We start from the raw sequence: 24,874 nt of genomic DNA on the forward strand, positions 1-24,874 counted from the left end.
GGGTGGGAGAAGCGCTCTCTGCACATGCTCGGTGGGAAAACGGATATTTCTCCTCAGTCGGTGCTTTTCCCGTTTCCTTCCTTTCTGGGTGTGCCTAAACAGCGCCTCCAGCTCCGAAGCAGGGATTGCCCCGCGTCAGAGGCGTAGGAATGTCAGGTGGTACCAGGTGCGGAAAATTTCTTGCCACCCCCCACACATTTATTTTTTTTGCCAGAAAAAATGGTTTTATGTTATTTCATATTTTCTTAAAAAGGAATAATAATAATAATAATAATAATAATAATAATAATAAACTTTTATTTATATCAGGGCAGCTAACATCAGATACATAACATTGGTATAAAATCAAACAATTAAATTACCTCCTAAAAACATGTCAGAATCAAATTAAAGTCTAATTAGATGGCTTTCCGCAAGGTTGGGGTTGGGAGTGCTCCAATGAATTGAAATTTCAGCCTTCACAACATAGGAAAAGGGCCAAATAAACAGCTATTTTCGTGGAGGAGGATCAAAATATTAACTGATATGCATGAAATTTCATATATAGCTGTATAATCCCTAGTGTAGTAAACTAAGACCTTTGGAGCAGGCATTTTCTTTAAAAAAAAGGTTTTTATGAACAACCCTAGTAGGGCAGTAATTGTTTCTTGATAATTTATCACCCCCTCCGTGATGGAACCTGGGGTGACCTGCCCCCCCCTGCCCCACACAGTACACAAGGGGGGGCACTAAGTAACAAATAAAATATGGAAAGTGAAAACAGCAAAAAAATTAATCTGAAAAATACCTGTTGAGGATAAAGCGAAGCCCACGAGGGTGGAGTACCTCTGGGTATCCTTGCACTACAGTGACCTAATTAATCCCTTAAGACTCAGCCTTTCTCAACCTGTGGGTCCCCAGATGTTGTTGAACTACAACTCCCATCACCCCTAACTAGCAAGGCCAGAGCTCAGGGATGATGGGAGCTGGAGTCCAACAACATCTGGGAGCCTTTAGATTGCATTTGTTCCAAGGGTTGGTTTTTGTTTTGTTTTTCAGCCTGTTCTTCAGCTGGGAAAAAATAAGAGAGATTTGCAGTTTACAAAGATAGTCCTTGACCTTCAGTTTACAATTCTAAAAAGATGAAGACACAAAATGAAAGAGGAACTGGGAGAGAGGAGGGGGAGAAGGCAAACTTGGATGCACTGGATCTGAGTTGGCAACAGTTCCTGCAACAACCTGCTAAAATGGACTACTGTAGTTGAAGGCTGGGAAGAGCGAGAAGTTTCTGGTGTTTCAGTTGAGCCAAGTGCCATATCTCCCTAGGGTACAGGACTCCTTAACATCCTTTAGGCAGAGTATATACTATTCACTGTAAACTTGGCTAATATGCCCAAGCAGGGAGCACCCTCCAATTGTTATGGAATGCTTCTGGCATCTTTATTTAAGCCGCTCCTTTATAATTGTTTTGAATCTTGTTTTTGTTCTTTTCTTCTGTGTTTGTTTCTGTATGTAGCTTGTGAGGACAATGCCCTAAAAGGCAGCCTAAAATAGAAACAAAATAACTAGGAGCGAAAGGTGAGGCACAAAGGAGTTTATAAATTAAACCCATTTTATTAAATGGCTATTGCGCCCTTTGAAAATATGTTTGCTAGTGGGGCTCAACAATAAATACATACCCGCACACAATGATATGGTGAGGTCTGCCTAGCCCCATTGTGGACATCTCTTTGGTGCCATGCAAATGCATCTCCCCTGCCCATGCCTCCTGATAGTGAAGATGGTATTTAGTTACCTCATCACTCATCCCTTGCTTCAGATAATTTAGAAGGTAAATACAGCTTCTGGGTTACTTATTTCCATCAACTGTGAACATTATGTCTTCCCTCTCTTTAACCAGCTTCATATCCACAACAGGCCACATGCCCTTGCCTCATGAATGCTGTTTGCTCAGGAGCCTTCAGTGAAGGATTTTGCTGAACATTTTTTAAGACTGTAGTCAATTACTTACAGAGAGAGAAATAACAAAAAACCTACCCTATCCTTGGACACCAAAAGAGAGAGCTCCTGGATACACAGACTCAACACCCCAACACCCCATTGTCTTATCTTAGAGGATAATGCACAATCATTAATCAATGCCTTGAATTGTTTAAAACTTATTTTGTACTTATATAGTAGGTGCCACCTTCTTTTCTCCACTATTTTTAGACTTTGGCTCCTGTGTCTGGTTTGAAATCTAGCTGTGTCATTGACAAAGGCAGAAGCTAATATATTTAACTGTAGAATGTTAAGCCTCTTTTCTGTTTTGCCAGTCACTTGACTTATACGTACACACACACACAAAATATGGACACATGTGGTGTATTTTATGATAAAGTATCAAAAAACCAAATGACACACATTAACCATGTCATCAAAACTGGGCACTGTAAGCTAACATGAGAGATCAGTTATTTGCAATGGGAGTTCAGTTACTTGCAGCCCAACCAATAAAGAAAAAACAGTGGTTCATTTAATAAAGCACTTCGACATGGAACAAAAGAAAAATTGCAACAAACCAAACTATAATGAATATCCAGAGAGAAATGCAAATAATTTAATTATTATCTATAATTCATTCATTCCTTACCAAACCCCATCTATAGTTAAGACTCCCCAAATAACACACTCATCACATAGTAATCCAAAGCAATATAATGATACATGCCCAGGATATTGGGTATTTATATTACCGGAAATGTGGTAACATAAATTTAAGTGAAAGGAGATTGGACTTTCCTGCTCTTCCCACAATGTATGCATGTTGTCATGGCCAGACACATCCAGTCTTAATTCAAATGAAGACAGCCACTCCTCCTTGCAGTGATGAGTGTCTAGGTCGGGGTCTAAATGCTTCACACTTGAGAGGTCCAATACCAATACTTTTAAAGAACTACCAAGGTCAAAAACAGATGTGAATTCTGCTGCTTGGTAAACCTTTAAATGTCTCCAGATCTTTATTTTGTGTCATAGAGATTTTGTGTCATACAGATCTTACAGTATGCGCAGTAACTTGTATAATACACAGCTGAGTAACACATTGTAACATCATTCAGTGGTTTAAAGTTTACTGCAGAGATGTTAGATGTGGGATTTGCAACAATATGAAAAACAATGTAACTCTTATTCACACATTTGTCTTTTCAAGTTTTTTTTTCTGTTAAAAAAGTTAAAAATATTTTGCCTGTAGGAGTTTTTATTTATATCTGTGCATGAATGTCAGTACGTGGCAGCTGAAACTTCTCCATTTATTGAAGTGTCAACATTGTATGGTACAAATGAGAAGTCACAGCCCACAAAAGCATTTATGATTCTGAGTATCTCCAGCCCGTTGATTCAATGTGCAGCAGCAACTGATCACAGTAGGCTGGAGAGCGATGTTTGCGCACAACTGCTTCAATTTCTTTTGCCAAGCTATCTGGATAGAGAACACCTCCTTCTTTCAAAATATCTGCAAAACACAAGTTTATATACAGTTACCAAAAAAAGCTTGTCCTTCACTTCCTACTGTTTGCCCAAAACACAGGAGCCTTCTTAGTTTAGAAAGCATGGATTTTTTTTCAGAAACAATATGAAGCTGATCATACCAAATATAAATAGAAAACTTTTAAAAGCACATGAACTTTTAAGTATTTTCATTGTTTCTCCCTGTGTTGCAAAAATAACTCAAAATCCTCCTGGAGTTTTTTCAGGAAAAAAATGATGCCTCCATGGATTCATTTTTATTTTTATGCAGCCGACACCATTACGAGCCCCATATACACACCAATGCAAATTTGAATATTTTGTGCAAAGGAGCTGCTTCCTCCACTGAAATGGAGGAAAGCCTTGCCGTATTAATGCATTGGCGCACCTGCAAGAAGAGCTCAGTGCAATTTGAGCCTAAAGTTGCATGCTTCAGTCACAGACACAGTGCTTGGTAAAACCTGTAGTCAGTGTCAAGCAAGTTAAAATGACATTTTGCACAGGTCTTAATAATATAAACTGATCATTTGGTGAGTAGATTATGAAAGACAAAGATTGCAAGCTTGGAAAAATTATTTTCTCAACAACAGTAATAAAACCTTCCACAACAATTGGTGAAGCTACTCCTAATACAGACAAGTCAAACAAATAAAAAGGGACATTAGTTTAGTCCATATCTACAAGGAAAGTGTAAACTCATATTTTATAGAGTTCTTCCCACCTACCTCATTAGCCAGACTAAGGCATCCATGTGTACATTTATTCAGAAATTACTTCTCATGGGATTTAGTATAAGCAGGACTCGTATATCTGTAGCTTTGGAAAGACAACCTCCTTCATCCCTTCCTCTCCAGTTCCTTCCAAGTCCTTTCCTTTGATACTTGCTGTCCTTGCAAACACCTTACCTTCTCAAAGCTTACCACCTTTCACACAGAACATGATTTCCCACAAGTATTTAAGATCCTTCACATTGCCAGGGCACTCTCCTCCACCCAGAAAGATGAAGCAACCCTCTCTCTTTTCTGACCCTCATTTGGTGTCACAGCTACTACTGCCACAGAAAATAGGTGCTTAATCCAACTTTAAAATACATCAAAGCGGCAACTCATTCTAAGGCTTACCTAAGACAGCAGACTGGATATTCTGGTCAGGGTCATCCAGGTGAACCAACAGTTCTTGATACAGGAACTCAATGTTGGTTTTTAATAGGGCTTTCTTTTCGTCATTATTTATACATTTGAACCAGCTGAGCAAGGCATTGGCAGCTGCTAGTCGGACCTCATGCGATGAATCATCCAAACGCTTTAGGAGTTCTGAAAAATGATACAATACCACCAAAAGTTTACTATATGCACACTATGCCATATTCAGTAACAAATGGAAATTATGTTGCAAAGAGATTGGGAACTTATTTTGTTCCTAAAATTTACACTCTGGCTGACTAGGATCTAGTAGTGTCTCTCTCTCTCTCACACACACCCCAATTAAAAACATTCTATACAAAAATTAATAATTACAATAAAATTAACACAATAAAGCAACATGAAAATGTCTTTATTTTCTTCAATTGACTTCCTGAATAAAAACGAAAAGGTAAGGAGATTCTGTGCCAGGTATGGGAACCTGTTGTCCACCTCCAGGTTCCGTTAGACTCACATCCTCAACTGCTGGCCATGCTGCCTGTGGCTGATGAGAAACAGAGCTTAACAATATTTGAGGGGGCACAGGTTTCCCAGTTGCTCCTCTTCATACTGATCTGTCCTTCCCAGCAAAACCACCATTGTGGCCTGTGGTTAGCAAATTACATTGCCCCCCCCCCCTTTCTTGGCTCAGTTATGTTCAAAAATATAGTCCAACAGAGTCATTGCTTTAAAGGGGCGCCTTCACATGTGTGAACCACTTGTTTCTGTTCTCCATACAAGTTTGCGCAGAGATCACGTTTTACACCATTTCAATCTGCAGGGGTCAGCAGCTGCTTTTGCAGATGCAGCAGCACTTGCTCCGACTCTCATCAAACTGCAAGTGGCTCAGGGCATAGCCACACAATGCAAAAACCTTGCTGGAGCTAATCAGCCCAGGCCTGGTCAGTGCCTATGGGAGAAAAACTATACAGGAACCCCACCTGTGCTACTTTCAGCTTCCCCAAAAGTAAGATGAGCCGTAAGAAATCAGTGTTCTTGTGTCAGCTGTCATTATGTAAATTTGAAATTAGTTTTAACACTGTGGGTATTTACTTCATTTAAAAGAAACACACCATGTAAACTAGATGGGCAAACTGTGACATGGGTGGCACAAGTAGCAGAGGCTAAGAGGGCCTCTTCACACCTGTACATGCTTATGGGTCTTTTTATGGTAACCAGTCAGGTCCACTCTCCACTCAGACTGTCTTGCACTCTCCTGCTCCACAGTTTAGCAGGCTAGAAGGTAAAACATAAGAAGGTGCAGGAGGATGCACCTGTACCTGCGAACTTGAGGGGCATATTCTCAAACAAGAGAAGTCAGAAAGATTGGCCACCACCACCATCGGCTATCATACCTGGATAAATTTTGCTGAGTTCAAATTGTTTTACGCAGCCGTCTAGAAAAATGCTGATTATTCGACAAGACATTAAGCGTGTCATTTTGGAATCTTCTTCCAGTGTGGCAACTATTTTGGGCATCAGCACATCTTCAGCTTTCAGCATCTGAAACCAAGGAAAGGAACCGCCAGCTTAAGAAAAGGGGAATGCAGTTACAACCAGTTCGATTTCTGTTATTGTCTGTTATTATATTCATTGACGTCTGCAGGACGCAGGCAAATGCCAAGGACAGGGACAGATGCTAATAAAGTAAATCTCTTAAGAAAAGCATTGTCTTCTTGACTCATTCACTGAGCAGATTTTTCCTTTAACCACAGCGAACAGCTTGACGTGTGGGGATTTGCTTCTGAGAGAGAACATGCATTCACATAGCTTGTTCTCAATCGCTTTGCCCTTTTGGCTTGTTCAATTAAATTAATGGCAGATATAATAAAAATGGCCAGGTGAAAATATGAACCGCCTGGCCCTAAGATCAGGTTATTATGAGTTTGGGTTTCCTATACAGAAACAAGACACACACAGAGAACTCCTCAAACTATGATGTGGGAAACTGCTTTTGAAACTATCAAAAGCAGTTTGTGATATGGCATTGGCATCAGAGAAAGGTAGTGGGGGAAATCCCCCTGGGCACATGCACGCCCGTTTGCTGGGCCTAACTCTCTGGATCCCAGCCATGTCCTCATGACCTTTTCATTTTCTGTGTATCTGCCGTTTCAGCTCCGTGGGGTACAGTAGAGTTCTCTAAAACCACAATGCAAATATTTCAGGGGATTAGGCACATGTTTTGAAGGCTAGGGAAGCAATTCCAACGATCATACGACATGGCTGCCACCACCAGCACACTTTTGGAGTGAGAGATGAATGATTTAAAGTTAGCATTTCTTTAGTATTCCAGAAGATGGTGCTCATGTTCAAATTTAAGCTCTTAAACCAAGAGTCTTCAACCCAAGACGCACCTTAACCCCATCTTGCAACCAATATACCCTCTACCCTTAAGCTTTTCAATTTCTAAAAAATCTTAAGACAAAAGCAGAAAGAGGACCATGGCTATAGTACTGGTGTGACACATATTCTACTAGGGTGCAAACCATGCTCTACACTACACAGCCTGCTTTTGGGTAAAGTATGCAGAAGAACATTTGTATTCTAACAAATGCAAGGATGGTCATGTCTTGCATTCACCCTAGAGGGATCTTCTGAGCTATCTTCCAAACTGTTTAGTCTCTCAGTCAACTGAGTTTTATTGTCTTGACCATAAGCAGCCACAATATCCAAATATAGACAAACAGTAAAAGTCAAATTACATTTGTAACAGACCACCCAAATCTCAAAAGAAAGAAAAATATGGAGTGTTAGGGTTTGTGCACAAACTCTACATCAGAGATAGGGGCAGAGAATACTTAGTGCTACTCCTTTCCCAAGTTGTACGAAACCTTTGAACAGCCATTGCCTACTATTTCATCTGCCTCCTTTTTTGTTGCGTAGCAGCTTCTCATTCTCCAGACCTTCCACACAAACCTCTGTTACCATGTGTGGTTCCCAATCAATAACTCTCCTTGCACTTTGTTTAGTTCAGGGGTCTCCTCCACACCCTTTCAGGCTCCTATATCATGTTTCAATTTTATTCTGCTGCAGCGCAGTTAAGATATGTACCAGCTTGCAGAACCCATTTAGGACAAGGATCAAGTCAGTGCCAGATCACGCAAATGGCAAAAGAATATAATGAAAGCTGATAAAAATTCTCTATCTAGTCTAACATACTGCTTTCTTGGGTGGTCAAGCAGAAGTCGCCTGGGAGCCCACAAGAAGGGCCATAAGGCAATAGACTTCTGATGTTATCTAATAGCAACTGATATTCAGCAGCATAGCTTCTCAAAAGTAGTTTTATTGAGCTATTTGGGCAATAGCTGCTGAATTTACCCCTTGAATTTGTCTAATCCTTTGTTAAAGCCCACTTTAAAAGGAACTGATCCAAGCATCAGGCATTTTTTTTCCTTTAAAAACTATGGGCTAGATCTAGACTATGTTAGTGGCACCAAGTTCCCATTAAAATCAGTGTCATTTGTTAATTATTACTCACTTTTCACATTCATTTCAATGGGACCTAGGGGTGACTAACTTATTCCAGCTCCAACCCTTTATTTTTATGATTTAGATAGCGTTGCTTAATATACAAATGCAAAGCTCCAATATTATAAAACCTAAGGCCACCTTTTAAAATTATTTCATCAATACTATTTGTGAAGCAGACAGACCTGTGAGGGTGGGAGAGGGGGAAAGGAAAGACCCTGGAGGGGGACTTTGGAAGTCAGTGGGACACAGCAAGGATCTAAATACAGGTAGCAATGCATTTAAAGTCACTCGCTAAAGGATTTGAATAAAATTAAATATAAGGGCCAATCACTTACCACTTAGCCCAGTGCCTTTGCTCTCTCATTTGACAGGATGCTGGAAGGTGCAAGCAGATTTACTTCTTACTGAGCAATTGGACAGAATATTGCCTGCATGTGACTTCCAGGCATATGGAAAGAGGCTAGAAATTCACCTATTTTAAAATAAAGCCTTCAGCATTCAAAGAAGGGGTCAGCTCTCTAATAATACTTCCCCACCCCTGCAAATAGCTGCTGCCCTGTTTGCAAGTGAAGAGTTTCAGAATTTCTGTCTTTTTTATTGCAGATCCCTCCCCCGCCATCAAAAATATGTATGTTAGGAGTGACCCAATGAGAAAATGCTTGCTACCAAAGTCTCAATTTTCAGGCTAAACCCATATTCTAAACTTGTCTTCCTATGCTGTATTTTGGCAAGAGCTTTGATTTATAGAAAGACAGAGATGATTTGCATTTCTGGATGACAATATTCAGAATGGCTGTCAGGGGAGGAGGGGGACGTTTACCTCTTCTGGTGAAAGCAGTTCACTGTAAATAAGAGCCCAGAGGCATGATACAGCAGTCGTGCGGATGGCAGCTGCTGTTCTTCCAGCTTGCCACTGCAGATTAGGAGCCAGGATGTCTTTTATCAGGATCTCAAGGTAGTTACAAAACTGCCTGAAGCCAAGAACAAAGAGCAGCAAAATAAGAAGCTTTGTGTGAACGTGATGGAATGACTGGGAGGGTGAAAAAGCACATTTTCAGTCTTGAAAACAAGATAGCCAGAACAGGAAGAACGAAGCATGAAAAAGAAAAAGAATGAATCTAGTATGATGACAGTGTATGTTAACAATACTTCATTACTCAGATTTCTTTTGAGGGAAAGTAAGTGGACTTTGTATAAACATTTCAAGAGGAGGAGAGGCAGAAATCTTTCTCAGCTTCAGGCTCTGCAAGGTATGTTCCTTGTCATCCCAACAGGCCCCTTACTCTAGTGTCTCAGAAACAAACCACTCCAAGTTGACTTGAAGAGGCTTTAATGTTTCTCTATAAAAAAAAAATAAGGGACGCGGGTGGCGCTGTGGGTTAAAGCCTCAGTGCCTAGGGCTTGACGATCGAAAGGTCGGCGGTTCGAATCCCCGCGGCGGGGTGCGCTCCCGTTGCTCGGTCCCAGCGCCTGCCAACCTAGCAGTTCGAAAGCACCCCTGGGTGCAAGTAGATAAATAGGGACCGCTTACTAGCGGGAAAGTAAACGGCGTTTCCGTGTGCAGCTCTGGCTCGCCAGAGCAGCGTTGTCACGCTGGCCACGTGACCCGGAAGTGTCTTCGGACAGCGCTGGCCCCCGGCCTCTTGAGTGAGATGGGCGCACAACCCTAGAGTCTGTCAAGACTGGCCCGTACGGGCAGGGGTACCTTTACCTTTATATAATAAAAATGTAAGAATGTTGTTGTGTAGCCTACGTTGGAGGATTTGCAGTGTTGCATCACAATCCTGGATTTCCATGAAGTCAGGGCAGGGAAGGGGAGCAAAAGTGAAGATTGCTTGCACTACAGCAGTGGCTATGGCTTGGGAGCGGCACTGAGAGGGAAAAGTAGTTGGTTTTTTTACAAAAATGACAGAAGTTTAAGGAAAGCAAGGATGGAGGAACTCTGACAGGTAATGGCAGGGGGGTTAGCGAGTACAGCAAGCAAGACCACAGCCCCAGTATACAAGAAGTTACAATTGTTACAAATTCATCTTGTCGATCTCAAACAATGAACTAACCATGGAGCATTTACCTGTCTCAGAACTTAATCTCAAGCATCAACATTCCTTTGTGATACAGGCCAGAATCAGGGCCAACTTTTCAGATATTCAGAAATGTTTCTATGGCAGCAGATAAGGGCCAACCTATACTGGTCAATATCTTTGGTGTAGCACTTGGGGAACTTTGAAAGTATAAAAACGGCAAAAGCTTTTAATAGTAAATGCTCATTTATGCAACCATACGCCTACGTGTTGAGTTCTTGCCTATCACCCAGTGGTCACGCTCAAGTGATGCCCTATGCATGATCAAATGTTGTGTGTTCCTTGGCAAATACTGGAAAAGCATTTTTGCAGTGATGTGTAAAATGACTGATTATGCACATGGTACCGGCTGCATTACCCAAGGGTTGGGAGCCTACATGTGTAGCATTTTCAAGCAGCTACTGGCTACCAACAGTTATTAGTTGGCCCTCACAAGACAGACTTCCCAATCTTATGTATTGTTTTTCCTCCAGCAGGTGGCATTTAAGAATTAGCAGTGAAGACAGCAAACAGCTCTAAGCTCAAATAAAAACCAACAGCTCAACATGCTTTCATCCCATTCTAACATTAGCTCCTTTTAAATGGCATTTAGATGTGCCTAGTTGAGCCAGAATGAGGATTCACATTCAAATGTGCATGCTACTGAAAACAATGCAATGCAGATGAATTGCAATTGACATGTGGCTACACAATCTAACGCATACTGCATTTCCACCAGAAAATGATATCTGCACAGGTCTCCCAAGCAGGATGGGGGCATTTACATCTTCAAATCAAAATCAACTAAAGGTCCAAATGGGTGTGCAGAAATTGCTTGAAGTTAATGTGCACATCAGCTGCCTGGAGGGAAATGGCCATCTGTGTGCCTCATGGCAACATTCAGGATTGTTTTTTGCATGTTACCAAGACTCCACAATGCATTGATTGTATTGTGTTAGTTGTGTTTTATTTTGAGGTACAATGGCCCTGTGACTGTTGTGACAAAGGGCCACATAAAAAGACCTTAATTATATTTTTCTATGGGCCACATTTTTTTAAAAAAAAACCAACATACATATGACACAGCTGTGTAACATCTAGCCAGCTTGCCATTGGCACAGAGCCACATCGTCCTACAATTTCTATAAACTCCAACAAACATGGTGGTTGTGTGACCATGCCTGAATGCACCTCTATTTTAAAAAATGTATTACTGATTGTATTATATTGTATTATTAAAAGCTATATAGCCGTTTCCTCCATCAAGTCATTTCAAACCAGTGTTTGGCTCCGAGGTGGTCTATGCTAAATGACCCCTGAGAACCTTCACGTTTTTGGTAATGGCTTCTTTTAATCCCTTAAATAAAATGTGTCAAAAACACAAAAGATGGGTTTTAGCAGAGCCACTTACTCACTGGCAAAGGAATGCTCTCTGCGAAGACGAATGCTTTTAGAAATGTGTTATATTTAATATCTTTGAGGCAAAAGAGGAATAGCACTGCCAAATTGTTCGGAAAAACGAGATATCTGCTCAAGAGCTTTAACAAGGTACATTGCAACCTGTCAATTTGAACCATTCACACACACAGTTGCCAGAAAATAAAGTCTATTGCATGGTTAAAAGAAAGTGCACACTTGCTTATAAAGATGTGGTAGCTCTTCCAACATGGGAATGTGTCTGGCTTTTACTCAAAATGAGACTTAAATTGCACCCTTCTCTTCCTATTGGGGACCTGAATTATCAATAAAGCACCATTACTGTGATTGTAACAGTGAAAACATGAAGAAATCATGTCCCTTCCCCCGAGAATGGCTTACCCATAATGCAAAAACACATGATTTCAATTTGTCTTTGTTAATGGATGAAGAGAACACCCAGAAGAGCAAAGGGAAAGACAGGCCTCAAGATAATCCTTGAAAACAGCAAATCTTGGGGGATTTAAGCAGGATACTAGAATAAGAGACATGAAGCCTCTTTAACTCCACCCCTGCCCCCCGAGAAAGAAGCTGAAATGCAGCCTTCAAATAATACTTCATTTTTAAATTAAGCCCTTATAAAATCGATAGATCCTCTGCAGATCCTCTGAATGACTTTAAGAAAATGTTTCATGAAAACAAGGTTGCAAAGATAGCTTTTTTGCATAGAGGCACTGCAGTTACAATAACTTCAACACGAAAAATCAACAGGTGCAGCTTTTTCCAGTATGGAGATAGTAGTGAGTGTAGCTATGCCTAATTATTTTTCCCTGTCCCACAGCTGTTGAAAGCACAGAACCACTGTCAATCCTACATAGAAATGCTGCTATATTTGGCTTATGGAATGTTCTTAAAGTAAGCAGTTTTGTTTTTGTTTCTAAATGTTCCGAAAGTACAGGTTCTACTTCAGAGAGGGGTGGGGAGACCCTGACCATTTGTAATCCAGTTAATACAGTTTCTGTTTAAAGATTTCCTAGCCTCCACTTTACCAGATTAACAACAGCCCTAGGGATTTTTCTATGTGTGCCTGAAGAAGTTCAATTTAAACTATTTTTGTCTTTGGGCCAGCTTGGTTACTAAGATTGATGTACCATCGCTGACATCATTTTATTCTGGAGTGTCTCAGAATTCATCCTTCCCTTCTCCCGCCCCACCCCCCCAAAAAAAAACTCCACCTGAGGCTGCAGAATGTCAAGGGTTACAATGCAAAAAATGGCTGCTTGCCAGGAGATTAGGCAGGTGTTGGGACTTGCAGGCTGGCTCCAGTCCAAGCACTTGAAGATTCAGAGGATGTCCAATGTGTGGCATAAGGTTGGGAGTAGCAGAAGCAGCTTCTGAAAATGCCTCCTGCCTTTCCCCCAAAACCAACCCCACCCCTTTAATCCTTATCTACCTCAGGGGTTCCCCCTCATTTCCCCATCATACATTCAGCACACGTCTACATTTGCTGCCAGAAATAAATCAAATCTCACTATGCAATAATATTTCAACATGTTATTGCCATACATTGTGGGAATTCATAGATCAGGGTAGGGACAGCATTCTTCAGTCAAATCCACTCTACAGTACATATGTTTTCTACGATTTAAGCAAGTGTCTAGAGACACAAGGAAGGTCTCTTACTGGAAAATTCCCATCCAAAGACCTGTAAACTTAGGAAGTCTCTTTTCTACACAACAAGCTTCTAGGCATGCACGATCATGAGTACAGTTCTAAAATCAGAATGAAAGCTGGAGTTACTATGGGCATAATTGAAGAGGTGTTTACAGTAAGCTTTGAATTGTGTCTCTGGGTTTTTCCATTTCTGGACTTGGCCTACTGGAACATCTTTAATTGTTTTTATACAATTTGTGCCAGTGCGCTATAACAACTTCCTTTGACTGGGACTATATATGAGACAGATTGAGAATAGAAACATCTGAGAAGAAGTATTGTGAAGGAACCAACAAATTGCAGAGTTGGAAGAGACCCTAAGGATCATCTAGTCAACCCCCCTGCAATGCAGGAGCGTGCAGCTGTCCCATATGGAGATCGAACCTGCAAATTTGGCATTATCAACATCACACACTAACCACATCATGCAGAACACCAAACCACATCTTCTCTTTAAACAGCAACTGGAAAGCACAACAGGCAATGCTAGAGTTCTCATGTCATGGTCAACCACAGTTAAACGTTTGTTGTGAATGCACAAATGGTACGCATTTGACTCCGCCCCCCGCCCCCAATGCAAACCAGAGCAACAAACTTTGGACTTTTGGTTTGTCTCTCTCCGAACAAATCATGAATTGAAGCTAACTTTGTTTTTGGCCTATCAATCGTTGTTTGAGTTAAGCAAGCCACAATTCCACTTTGGGCATAATGCTAAGCCAAGGATCATGGTTTGTTGCCCATGCTAAGAGATAAACAAAGTGAGCGAAATCAGCTAATAGCTTACTGTGAACATAATGCTTTATGCCATTATGTGCAACTGAATGGTGCTTACCCTTGAGAATTGACGGTCTCATTTGGTTTCTGAAGCAACTGGGATAAAGTACTGAATAGTTTCAGACGCATCCTAGGATCTCTAGATGTCTGAAGACATGTTTTAAGAATGAGAATAAAATCCTGAAGAGCTTTGCCAATCACGGGGCCTAAAAAATAAATGTGGAAACACTGTGTTTTGTACTAGCAGGAATTAGTAGTATAGTATACCTTGCATCAAAAGGCTTAGCACTGAATACAAACAAAAGCTGTAAAATAAATTAAACTCTTCCCTCTTGAAATGGAAGAAAGCCAAAAAGAGCAAAACACATTTTCTTTTGGATTTTGGAAAGAAAAGGCCTGGGAAACATACATAAACTCCAATGTGCCAGAATATTTGAACCTACTTCAAGCTGAGGTTGCAAACACCAGTTTGAAGCAAACCAAGGTTAGCATGAATATTGGTCCTGATGCAATACTGCCCCATGGGAAAATTTCAAAAGAAAAGAGAGAGGGAAATGTGCACAATCGAAGGGAGAAGGAAGCTCACAGCTGCTAGTGATCGCTTAATCATGATTAAAAGGTGGGGGAATCTGTATATGCCTTAAGCCTATGTTATTCCTATCACTTTAGAGGCTTCATTCCTTTTGGAATTATTGTGTTCTCCCATGATCGTTCACATTCATACCAACTCTGCTAAGTCCACATTACCTGAATAAGTGGCAATCACATCAAACTGTAGTAATTCTGGAGAGAAGCAGGTCCAACGATCGTGAGTTAAGGATACCCATTCCATAAGCTCAGATATATGTTGTTGATAAAGGCCAACAGCACCCTCCAAGTGCTGCACCTGAGCCAATGCATCCATTGCCTCTTCTAACTGGGGAGGCGGGGGGTGGAGAGAGAGAGAGAGACAAAAACAGTTCAGAAAGTGTTGATTTTAACCAACTCACTGTGTGAGCTGTTAAAAACAATAACGCCTTGAAAACATGATTTATTTATTTTTAACTAGCTGACTAAAAATAGTATTTAGCTGTTTTTCAGATCATGCCACACATGAAATGGTCCTTTAAACAGCCACCTTTACTAGTGATCAGTTTGTCTGCCTTCAAGACACAACTGTTTTGTTTTTTTTAATCTAACCTTCTGCAGCCCATTTATATGCTCTGATATCTCATCTTGACTCTGGTGTGCCTAAATTGCTGTAACCTGCCTTGGGACCAGCTGACGAAGGGCAGGTAAGAAATATAACAGTAACAACAAAAGAAAATCCCAAATGCAACTGCCTGCTTAATCACTCGATCAATTCTTCTTAGATTGCTGCTCCAGCTTTGATCACTTCTTAAGATTCCTGTCCTCCATTCTACTGCCACTTTGACTTCTTTCTTCCAGCTTCTTTAGATAGTCGATTCCCCTGCAACAACCAGGACCTCTCTTCCCTGCACTAGTCCTGCACTGGGAACATTAAGCAAACGGAGCACATCTGCCTGTCTCGGGGAGCCTTGGCTTCAGGCTGTAAAAGCAACTATATCTGGGGAGCACTGCTTGGATAATAAAGTATGCATCATCCATTTTCAGGATTTTCTCAAAAAAAAAGAAAAAAGATGTGAAGCAGAAAGGTGAGGTTCTTAAGGTTCAATGAATGTACTGTTCACCAGGAAAAGGCTCAATTTTCTCAAAAGACATCTATTTGGATGCTATCAGCACTGAACATTTTCTTCAAACTTGTCTAGACAACCCATTTTTCTTCAAAATCATGTTGTTCAGGAATTCATTCTTTGAAAATAAACCAAACAGGCCCTCCACACTGAAAAACGAGATTCCTGTGACTTTGTACAAGCATCGTGACTCCATACCTCTAAGTATTCTTTCTAGCTTTTGTGTATAAATTAATGCAGAATTAAGGTGCATTACATTTACAGTTTTGAAACTAACTTTCAAAATTATGACTTTTTTGGAAGTTGCTTGTCAGTGACAAGGGCCATAAATACCAGCTGAGATTATCATGCCTAGAGCAACAGTACAGGAAGTAAAACAGTCATTATGAAGAAGTAAGTGAAGAGGTAAATGAAGAAGCAAGTCTGGCAACAAAGCTTGCTTGGGCCACCAAAGAGCTACTATGAAAAGATGGCCGCCTGATTTATTTGGCATCCGACTTGGGAAGAAAGTGATTTATGGTTCGGAGATAGCCATCAGGAGGAAAAAAAGGCCAGCCTTTATCAAAGGCATCTTTGGCTGTTGCCTCCGATTTTAAATAATGACTGAAACATTTTTAAACTTAGGATGGGTGTGGAGGTGAAAAGGGCAGCTACCGTAAAGACATTGCTGTATCCTTTGACTAAGTACAGAAAGAAAACTTTTTTAAAAAACATATTCTGAGTTATCGCAATTGGCACAAAAAAGACTAGTATCATTAGCAGCTGATTTCTTTACGGTTTTGAGAGAATGCATAACCTGAGGCTGAAGAATACCCAATGTATTCCCTGTACAAAGTATATTTTGCGTTTGCTCTGACTTGCAGGTTTGTGGTTGCTCCCCCCCCCTTCTTATTTTTTAGCTAAGATCACCCCTTCTGCAGCATTTGCAAAAAAAAACCACACGCTTGGGTCTTTTTTCCACAATGCTAGCTCCAAGAGATTAAAACAAATCCACCCTTTGAGACCACTTCTTTATGGATAATCTTTTCCCTTCGGGGAAGTTCCAAATAAAGGTTTTATAATGAAGCTCAGATAGTACTCTGAAATCCTGCCGTGAAACATGGTACACTGCGTAATTAGTGAGGGTAATTAAAAAGGTCTTGGTTTTCAGCTTTTTGTCCGGCGGCTTATAGGAACGGACACAGCTTGGTGATAGAGCACACGATTCGCATGCAGAACATTCCCCAATTCAATCCCTGAAACCTCCAATACAAGGATTTTAGGTAGCCAGTTTGGGAAAGGCCCTGCTGAGGATCTTGGAGAGCTGCCATCAGTTGGACAAAACCAAATTGTACCACCGATAGAATTTGGTGTAAGGTAGCACTGCTTTTTCTGTTGTATCATCACTTGGGGACACTACAAAGCTTCATGGCTAAAGCAGGGAAGCCTGTAGACCCTTCAAAATGGTGCTGGTGTGTAACTCTTGTCATTCATGACCATTCACTATGCTGGTAGGTGCTGATGGTAGGTAGAATCCAACAACACCTGGATGACAACCGGTTCAACGTCCTGAGGATAAAGGGCCAGCTTTGGCAGGCCAAATATGGTGAACAGGCTTAACCATGCTGACCCCGTGCTTAGTACATTTTCAGGCAGTATTTTTTATTTTTCTATTTTCCAGACTGCTTTATTTTCAGTCTTTGCTGCTCAATTGCGAGAGTCTGAAGATGCCACACCTGGAAAGAACCAGTAAGTTCAATGGCATTTGACTTAAGGAACCAACAAAATCAAAACACAGGACCATACAGCAGTGGTTCTGTCAAGGTTACCTTCACATGCAAGGGTCCAGAAGTTGGGATTGCCGTTATCGTTACCAAAACCTTCGTCAGCTGAAGGCTTACTTCTTTACAGTCGTCTTGGCATACATCAATGAGCGCTTCCACACAGCAAAGCAGCTGCTCCATGTAAAAGACCTACCAAATACAAACAGAAAGGAAATGCTTCCACAAGGCAGTTGTTGACGTTCTCGCGTTGCTGCGCTGTAAGTCACATGGCCATATCCATGCTGTTTCATGGTGGTCACGAAAGCCTGTTTTCTCCCATAGTTACAACTATGCTAATCACTGTGGCCAATGGCCATGTACACACAACAGGAAACAATCATTATGTGAAAAGGACCTAAGGGTCTTAGTGGACCCCAAGCTTAACATGAATCATGAGTGTGATGCAGCAGCAAAAAAGGTAATGCTATTCTAAGCTGCATCAACAGAAGTATAGTTTCCCAATTATGGGAAGTAATAGTCGTGCTCTGTTCTGCCTTGGTGAGACCACACCTGGAGTACTGTCTGCAGTTCTGGATGCCAAAATTTAAGAAAGATATTGACAAGCTGAACGTGTGCAAGGGAGGGCAACCAAGATGATCAAGGGTCTCAAGCCTTATGAAGAACGGTTGAAGGAGCTGGGTATGTTTAGCCTGGGAAAGAGGCGGCTGAGAGGAGATATGATAGCCGTCTTCAGATATCTAAAGGGCTGTCACGTGAAACAGGGAACCAATGGATTCAAGTTACAAGTTCCACCTAAACATCAGGAATAACTTTCAGACAGTAAGAGCTCTTTGACAGTGCAACAAACTCCCTCGGGATGTTGTGGACTCTCCTTCCTTGGAGGTTTTTAAGCAGAGGTTGGATGGCCATCTGTCATGGATGCTTTAGCTGAGATTGGACTGGGGTTGGACTAGATGACCCAAGGGGTCCCTTCCAACTTGATGATTCTGATTACTGTTACCAAAGCTGCCCTAAAAATGGCTGGGCGGTATGTAATGTAATGTAATGCATCAAGCCTAAGGAACACCTGAGACAAGACTTACAAAGACTTACAGGATCTGGATACTATCTATAATTGCAGCTTATTTTGCATTCTCCTTACCTCTTCAGACCGCTGTCTTATTTCAGGGCAGTCCAGTGTGCTGACAAGGTACACCAAATGAGGCTGCAAGACTTTCTTTGGCGAACCCCTTATAACTGCCGCTAGAACCATGAGGTAGGATGGCATAGGCACTTTTTTGAGGTCAGACATGATTAACTTCAGAGATACCGCTGGGCTGACAAAGGCGCCAATCAGCTCTGCTGCATTCACACACTATGAAAGGGAACACAAACACGTTGCCCAGATTATGAGAGGCAAAGGACCAAACAAATTCAACACGGCCATTTTAAAAGCAAAAACCGAGGGCACCAGCTTGCTTGCCTTTGCTCATTTAAAAAAAAAAAAAAGCTTCAGAAATTGCTTTGTAGGCCTTTCCACTCCTTCACTCATAATTTTATGGATGACAAAGTTTTCTTGACATGTATCAAAGAAGCTCAGAACGAGTGCTCAGATGCCTTCTTTCAGCACCAACCTCTCAAACAGGCATCATGCCAAATAGCATATTGATGGCTTACAAACCTACTTTAAGCCATGCTTTCACATTTTGGTTTACTGGCTAGTAACAAACCATGATCTGTCAATTCAGATACCATGCCAAACCATAGTAAGCTTCCTTAACCATGGTTTGGAGTGTTGCCTCAAATTGAGCCCAACTTTTTACTTTTTAACGAGGAAGAATAGCAAGTCCTAAGAACGAAAGAAGAAGCCTACTAGATCAGACCAGAATCCAAACCAGCTGGAATCTTGTCTCCCCACAGAGGCCAAAGTGATGCCTTGGGGAAGCCCTTGGGCAAGACACAAAAAGAGTTGCCTTCTCCTGTTGCTTCTCCCAGCAACTGATACTGACAGACATATTGCCTCTGAATCCCAGAGGTTCAATATAGCCATCATGACTAGCAGCTATTGATAGACTTTTTCTCCATGCCGTTCCTGCACTCGCGAGCTTTGCAACACTACAAATGAGTAGCCATTCAAATCCAATTCGCTTATTAATTTTTCAGAAATGAACAAAAATGCAATATTCTCTTCATTTATAGTTTTGCTTACAAGTTTTACTAACATTATGAAATGGGAAAGAAGATCCTTAAGCATTCTTTTTACCCATAGGAGTGTCTTTTTTACTGTTCACATGCTGTGCTGCTAAATAAGCATGCCAGCTTTCTTAAGGTTGGGTTTTAAATGGCACCTTTTGCAAATAATAAAGTGGATTAATTATTGCTTCCACAAAGACAAAGGAAAACAGCAGGAAGGAAGCCTAAACCTGCCATGTCTGAACACCGATTAAAGGTATCACATGGAACACACATACTTTAATATAGTGGGAGGATTATGCAGCAGAAAGAGGGAGAAAAAGATAACGTGAAATTAACTAGAAAGGGCATGAACTGCACATAGTTTTAAAATGGAATTTATCCCCCCAAGCATTTACACTTTAATCTCCTGCTTATGATTTTTAAGAGGCTGTTAATGCTTCACTTGGCCAGCACCACAGGTGATACTTTGAACAATCTCACCATTGATCTGTATAATCGAAGAGATATACATTTAGTTTAAGAGTGCCTGTATAAGTTTTCCTATCTGCCCTGATCTAGCAAGGATGATCCACAAGTGGATTGCCTTCCTGGACTGTCTCCCACACATTCAAAAAAATTGCATAGCATGCAGGAAGAAAAACATCTAGGACTTGGTTGTGCTAGGTTTATTATGGTTAACAACCATGGAGCACAGTTATGTGTGGTGAAAAGGTCTCTGCAGAGAATTTACTAAAATGGAAAAACAAAAAGAAACTGTTTCCAGAAAATTTCCAGCTGGATTTCTCCACGGAATTTTTTTCACTTTTATGATTCATATCATAAAAACAAATCAATAACTAAATGAATGGACACAATCAAATCAAATTTGAATGGATATAGTATTAGTCAAATCTAAAATAAAAATTATAATTAACATCTTTTCCTAGGAAACAAATATATTTATGCACTGCAGCATTTCAGGAATGCTAAAATTAGTATAAACAGTCCTGTCCTCCCCTCTTATAATCTAAACAATGCAAGGGAAATCTGTGCTACTGAGTTATCTCTTAAAATATTTACAAATGTTCCAAGAAACAAATGTTCCAATAAATGTTCCAAGTAAAGCTTTGAATTTGTTTGAACCTAACATTTAAACCACACACAGCTATTTAGCTATTAGGAAAACTTTTAGAATATTTATGAAGCGTGTAACGTTAAGCCAACTTTTTAGTTTTACCAAAGACAAGTCCGTTAACATGCTAAACGAGGTCTCTGTCAGTCCAGAGGAGCAGAAATCTTTCTGGAAGCTGTGTTTCACAAAGGGGGTGAATTTGAAATTTGCAGACTTACATTCCTAGTCACATTACTTTCCTCATCTGAGCACACCCGGTATAGAGTTCTAAGGAGAAGTTCCATGTGCTGTGTGATGTGGTCCTCTACATGTTGCAGTAATATAACCAGAAGCTGCGATGCCTTTATTCTGGTGCCCTCAACCCAGTCAGTTATATCATGGCAGAGACCAGGAAGTATTTTGAAGATGTTTCTGATCACCAGCTCCCGACATCCCAGATCTGGACGAGTCACTAGAGTGAAAGAAAAAAATAAAGAAAAAAGAGAGAGAGAAAATTCAGGGTTAGGGAAAGGCCTGTGAAACAGCTGTATCTTTTTAAGTTCTTGAGTCACAACAGGTATGCCTACAATGAAACTAGAGTACGCAAGCTATACCCAAAGCACTAAGCACATTTTGTTTGCGAATGCATCAAAAGGAAATGAAATACTGTAATCTCACTAAAAGAAAGGGTCAGCTCACATAGGTGGTGCTGTTACCAAACCTTCTACCTGCACACCCAACTATTTGTCTGGACAGAGTAGTATTGGAAAGTGGTGGTACATAGAAATGAGATGACCAGAGACTGCCGTGACCACAGCAGCCCTATTTGGACCAGTCATTATAAAAGGTATCACAGAAAGGGCACCTAAAAAAGTACACATGAACCTCCAGCTTACATGCAGCCTTCTGCATACATGTGGAAAAATATGAACCTTAGCCAGCACCCTTATATATGTAAATAGGTCTACAAATATCCCTAATGTGATTTTTTTAAATGCTCCAGATGCACCTTATTGCTCACTTTTCTGACTTTTTCCACTGCAAAACCCTGAAAAGGATCTCTCCAATGTCCTATCCCCTCCCCCATCCTCCAAAACTGCTCTGGTGTTTGATTCAGAAACCTCAGAATATGGCTTTATTCTTTCTCAGGATGTTACTGTTGTTGCTCTTTTCCAACATTGCCAGTATGATTTTTAAAACCTTTTCCTGATATTCGTCTGTTTTGTAGGATGTATAGTTTTAATTACCTTTGCTGACAGAGCTAACAAGTCAGCTCTGTCGAAACAGCCTGCGATTTGGCTGGACACTCTTGATGGGTGGACATAACATTCTTTTGGCAGTCTGGCATGAACTGTGAACAGCAGCTATAGGCAATTCAAGACTAATGAGGTGTCATTTACAATCCAGGTGTAAAAGACACAAGCATGGCCCTAAGAAAAGGGCAATGGGATACTTTATTTCTTATAACGTAAACTAGCGCTCCGTTCAAACATTAAGAGGTTGAGTATCCCACCTTCAGAGGAGAGGTGGATGGCAACCAGAGACAGGGCCTTATTTGGTGGTGGCACCAATGCTTATGCAGTTTCCCCTCCTGTCTGAATGATCCGTCCAGCACTTCCCTTTTAAATTTTTAGATACCATGTCCTTTTTAATCTGCCCAAGGTTTTAAGAAACAACACTTTGTTATCTAATCTGCAGAGAACTCTTACATAGGCCATTTTATTTATTTCAGGGTATTTCCTAATTTTTTATTTTTATCGCTTGATGCTTGCTTCTATTTTTTTCAGTTTTGCAGCTTTGAGTTTTAAAATAAACTGTATTTCAAAACGTCTTCTCGTTTTTTATTAGGATGTATTGTGCACCACTTTGAACATTTTATTTTTTTAAAAAAAGAAAACATAGAGGCAGGGCATGCAGTTCTGAAATAAAGATAAATGAAGACAATGCTAATAGGAGGGGGGTTGTTGGTAAAATGGAATTGACTGAAGGAGCAGACTCTCACAAAAGAAAGCCCTCAAGCATACTGCAGTTTTGCATGAGGCCCTCTACTTGTGTGGCTGTACAAATAATAAAAAAAAAACCTGATGTAAAACTTAAACAGGATGCAGAACACAGAAGTGTTTGTGAAGCACCTACTTAAAGGGAAGGATCTTCAAAGGCACTCTGAACTAAGGCTTCTTTTTGTCATGGAAGAGAGCATTTGGATTATGGAAATTGACAGCAGAAAAACAAAGAGGTCAAATTCAGAAATCCTGCCTGAGAAGACAAAGATAGAGAGTGGCATCCCATTTGACCAGAGGCATCTCCCCCCCACCCCACTCCCCAACGATTTCTGACTGGTCCTTTTCAACAGTTCCCTTCATTTCTGATACACAAATGCAGCTATTTCATCCGCATATCTCACTCCTGTCAAAGGCTTCTCCGCTGCCCCCTACCTTTTCCTAACCTGTCTGCACCCCTATCCTAAGGCAATGCTTTCTTCTTCTTCTCAGTGGAAAGTCGCCCTATTGTCAGGATGGCTTTCAGTTCCTTCTTTGCTTTTCACCCTGACCTGCAATCTCTGTCAACGGGAGATCAAAGCACACTGAGGCAGAGGTGTCAGGTTCATTAGCTTGCAGCTAGAAAAACTGGGGTTAGAGAGAAAAATTCAGGGGCAGGGGGAGGAAGGAAATGGGTGGTCTGCATTTTGGAGGTGAAGTTCTTCAGAAACCATTTAGCTAGGGAGAGAAGCAGATACTGAAATGTACCTGTTACATGGAAGCTGGAGATTAAACTTTGTGCCTTGGAACGTAATGTGTTTATAATGTTAGTAATGTGTTGGCGCTGGCATGATTAGACTGTACGTCTTGCCTTGATCTAACTAACACTGTGATATGTACATAAACCCCTATCTTGTAGCCCCTGCATAAATGGGGAGTTGCCTGTACTTTATGTAACTTGGTAAAGGGATTTGTTCTTGTATGTATTTTTTTTTTTTTTTTGAATTTTTGAATCAATTGTGCTTTACGACTTGAATAAAAAAGGGAAAAGGTGCCATAAACTGTGCCAAATATTTCCCCAACAGGTTGTTTACAGAAAGCACCAAAATAAACTTTAGTGAATTTCACCAGATCCAGGAGTTCTGAAAATGCCCCAAATGTAAAACGAGGAAGCATTTGCTACTACCATTGAAGACGTCTGTTAAACATGTTAAATCATCAGCAGTCAGCCTGTAGCACAGGCACCACACGTTGCACAAGCTGCTGTCATTTGGGGCAAAGGTAGAAGGACTTGTAGCCCTGGCTATTCCTATACTCCTGCCTTGGTGTCCCAGGTTTGCTAGTCCCCAGCTCAATAAACTAAAATTGCACCAGAGCACAGAAACCTCTCATGTATTGCATTGTGCATGAAAGCAGCAATCTCTCATACTTTGGCCTCATCTTACATCACAAAAGGCTTGCCAAAAAGACTGGCCACTGTTAAAGTTGTGCACAGCCAGGTAAGAGCTTGTCTTGTACAATTCTTTAGTAAAGGGAGGGAAGACAAGAACCATTCCACAAACCTATTTTGAACATCTTAAAAGATACAGTGAAAAATTATCAGGTCAGTTGTCTAAAAAGGTCCATAAATCTTTCCACAGGAGATGCAATTACAAGATGTTAGAAGGCACGATGCATGAAAAATCTCAGCTCAGCTAGGCAGTTGGGGGGTTGCCCAACCTTGTGATCTACACTTGTTTTGCAAAGAACATTGTCTCACACAGATCCCTTAATGCTTGTTATTACTCACCAGCTATCTCTGCTGCATAACAATTTATCCTCTAGCACCCGCTTGGCTGTTATGCCTCAAATTATTACAGAAGTCTTACCAAAGCTATTAAGTACTCTAAGTATCATCACATGACCCCTAACTACAAAGAGATTATCTAATAGACAAACATTTTGTTTTTTATAATATTTCAAATTTTAAAAGAACACATTAAATTTCCAAATATTTCAAAACGTTTGCATTTTACTTTCTCATTAAGAGATGCTTTGTACCTGCCATATCAAATAGCTGCTCATTACAGGCT

General features: G+C 40.7%; 1 protein-coding gene and 1 long non-coding RNA gene across 2 annotated transcripts in view; one reads left to right on the top strand and one right to left on the bottom strand.

The window, feature by feature from the left end:
• Window positions 1–68: 68 nt before the first annotated feature.
• LOC310664564 lies at window positions 69–3,199 on the top strand. Its single transcript, XR_014504953.1, has 2 exons — window positions 69–166; window positions 1,039–3,199. It is a non-coding gene; the product is annotated as an uncharacterized lncRNA (long non-coding RNA).
• Window positions 2,330–24,874, bottom strand: part of DNAAF5 (dynein axonemal assembly factor 5) — a 27,524-nt gene continuing 4,979 nt past the window's right edge. Inside the window, exons 5-13 of the mRNA XM_083413477.1 lie at window positions 21,063–21,295; window positions 18,700–18,912; window positions 17,604–17,747; window positions 14,849–15,017; window positions 14,160–14,307; window positions 8,959–9,109; window positions 6,023–6,170; window positions 4,608–4,799; window positions 2,330–3,472 (exon numbers count right to left, since the gene is read on the bottom strand). Of these exons, the coding sequence (XP_083269603.1) occupies window positions 3,327–3,472; window positions 4,608–4,799; window positions 6,023–6,170; window positions 8,959–9,109; window positions 14,160–14,307; window positions 14,849–15,017; window positions 17,604–17,747; window positions 18,700–18,912; window positions 21,063–21,295 (1,544 nt within the window). The 3' untranslated portion in view covers window positions 2,330–3,326. The remainder of the gene's footprint in view (window positions 3,473–4,607; window positions 4,800–6,022; window positions 6,171–8,958; window positions 9,110–14,159; window positions 14,308–14,848; window positions 15,018–17,603; window positions 17,748–18,699; window positions 18,913–21,062; window positions 21,296–24,874) is intronic.

This window comes from Podarcis tiliguerta (assembly GCF_965153285.1).
Source record: "Podarcis tiliguerta genome assembly, chromosome: 14".
Taxonomy (NCBI): Eukaryota; Metazoa; Chordata; class Lepidosauria; order Squamata; family Lacertidae; genus Podarcis; species Podarcis tiliguerta.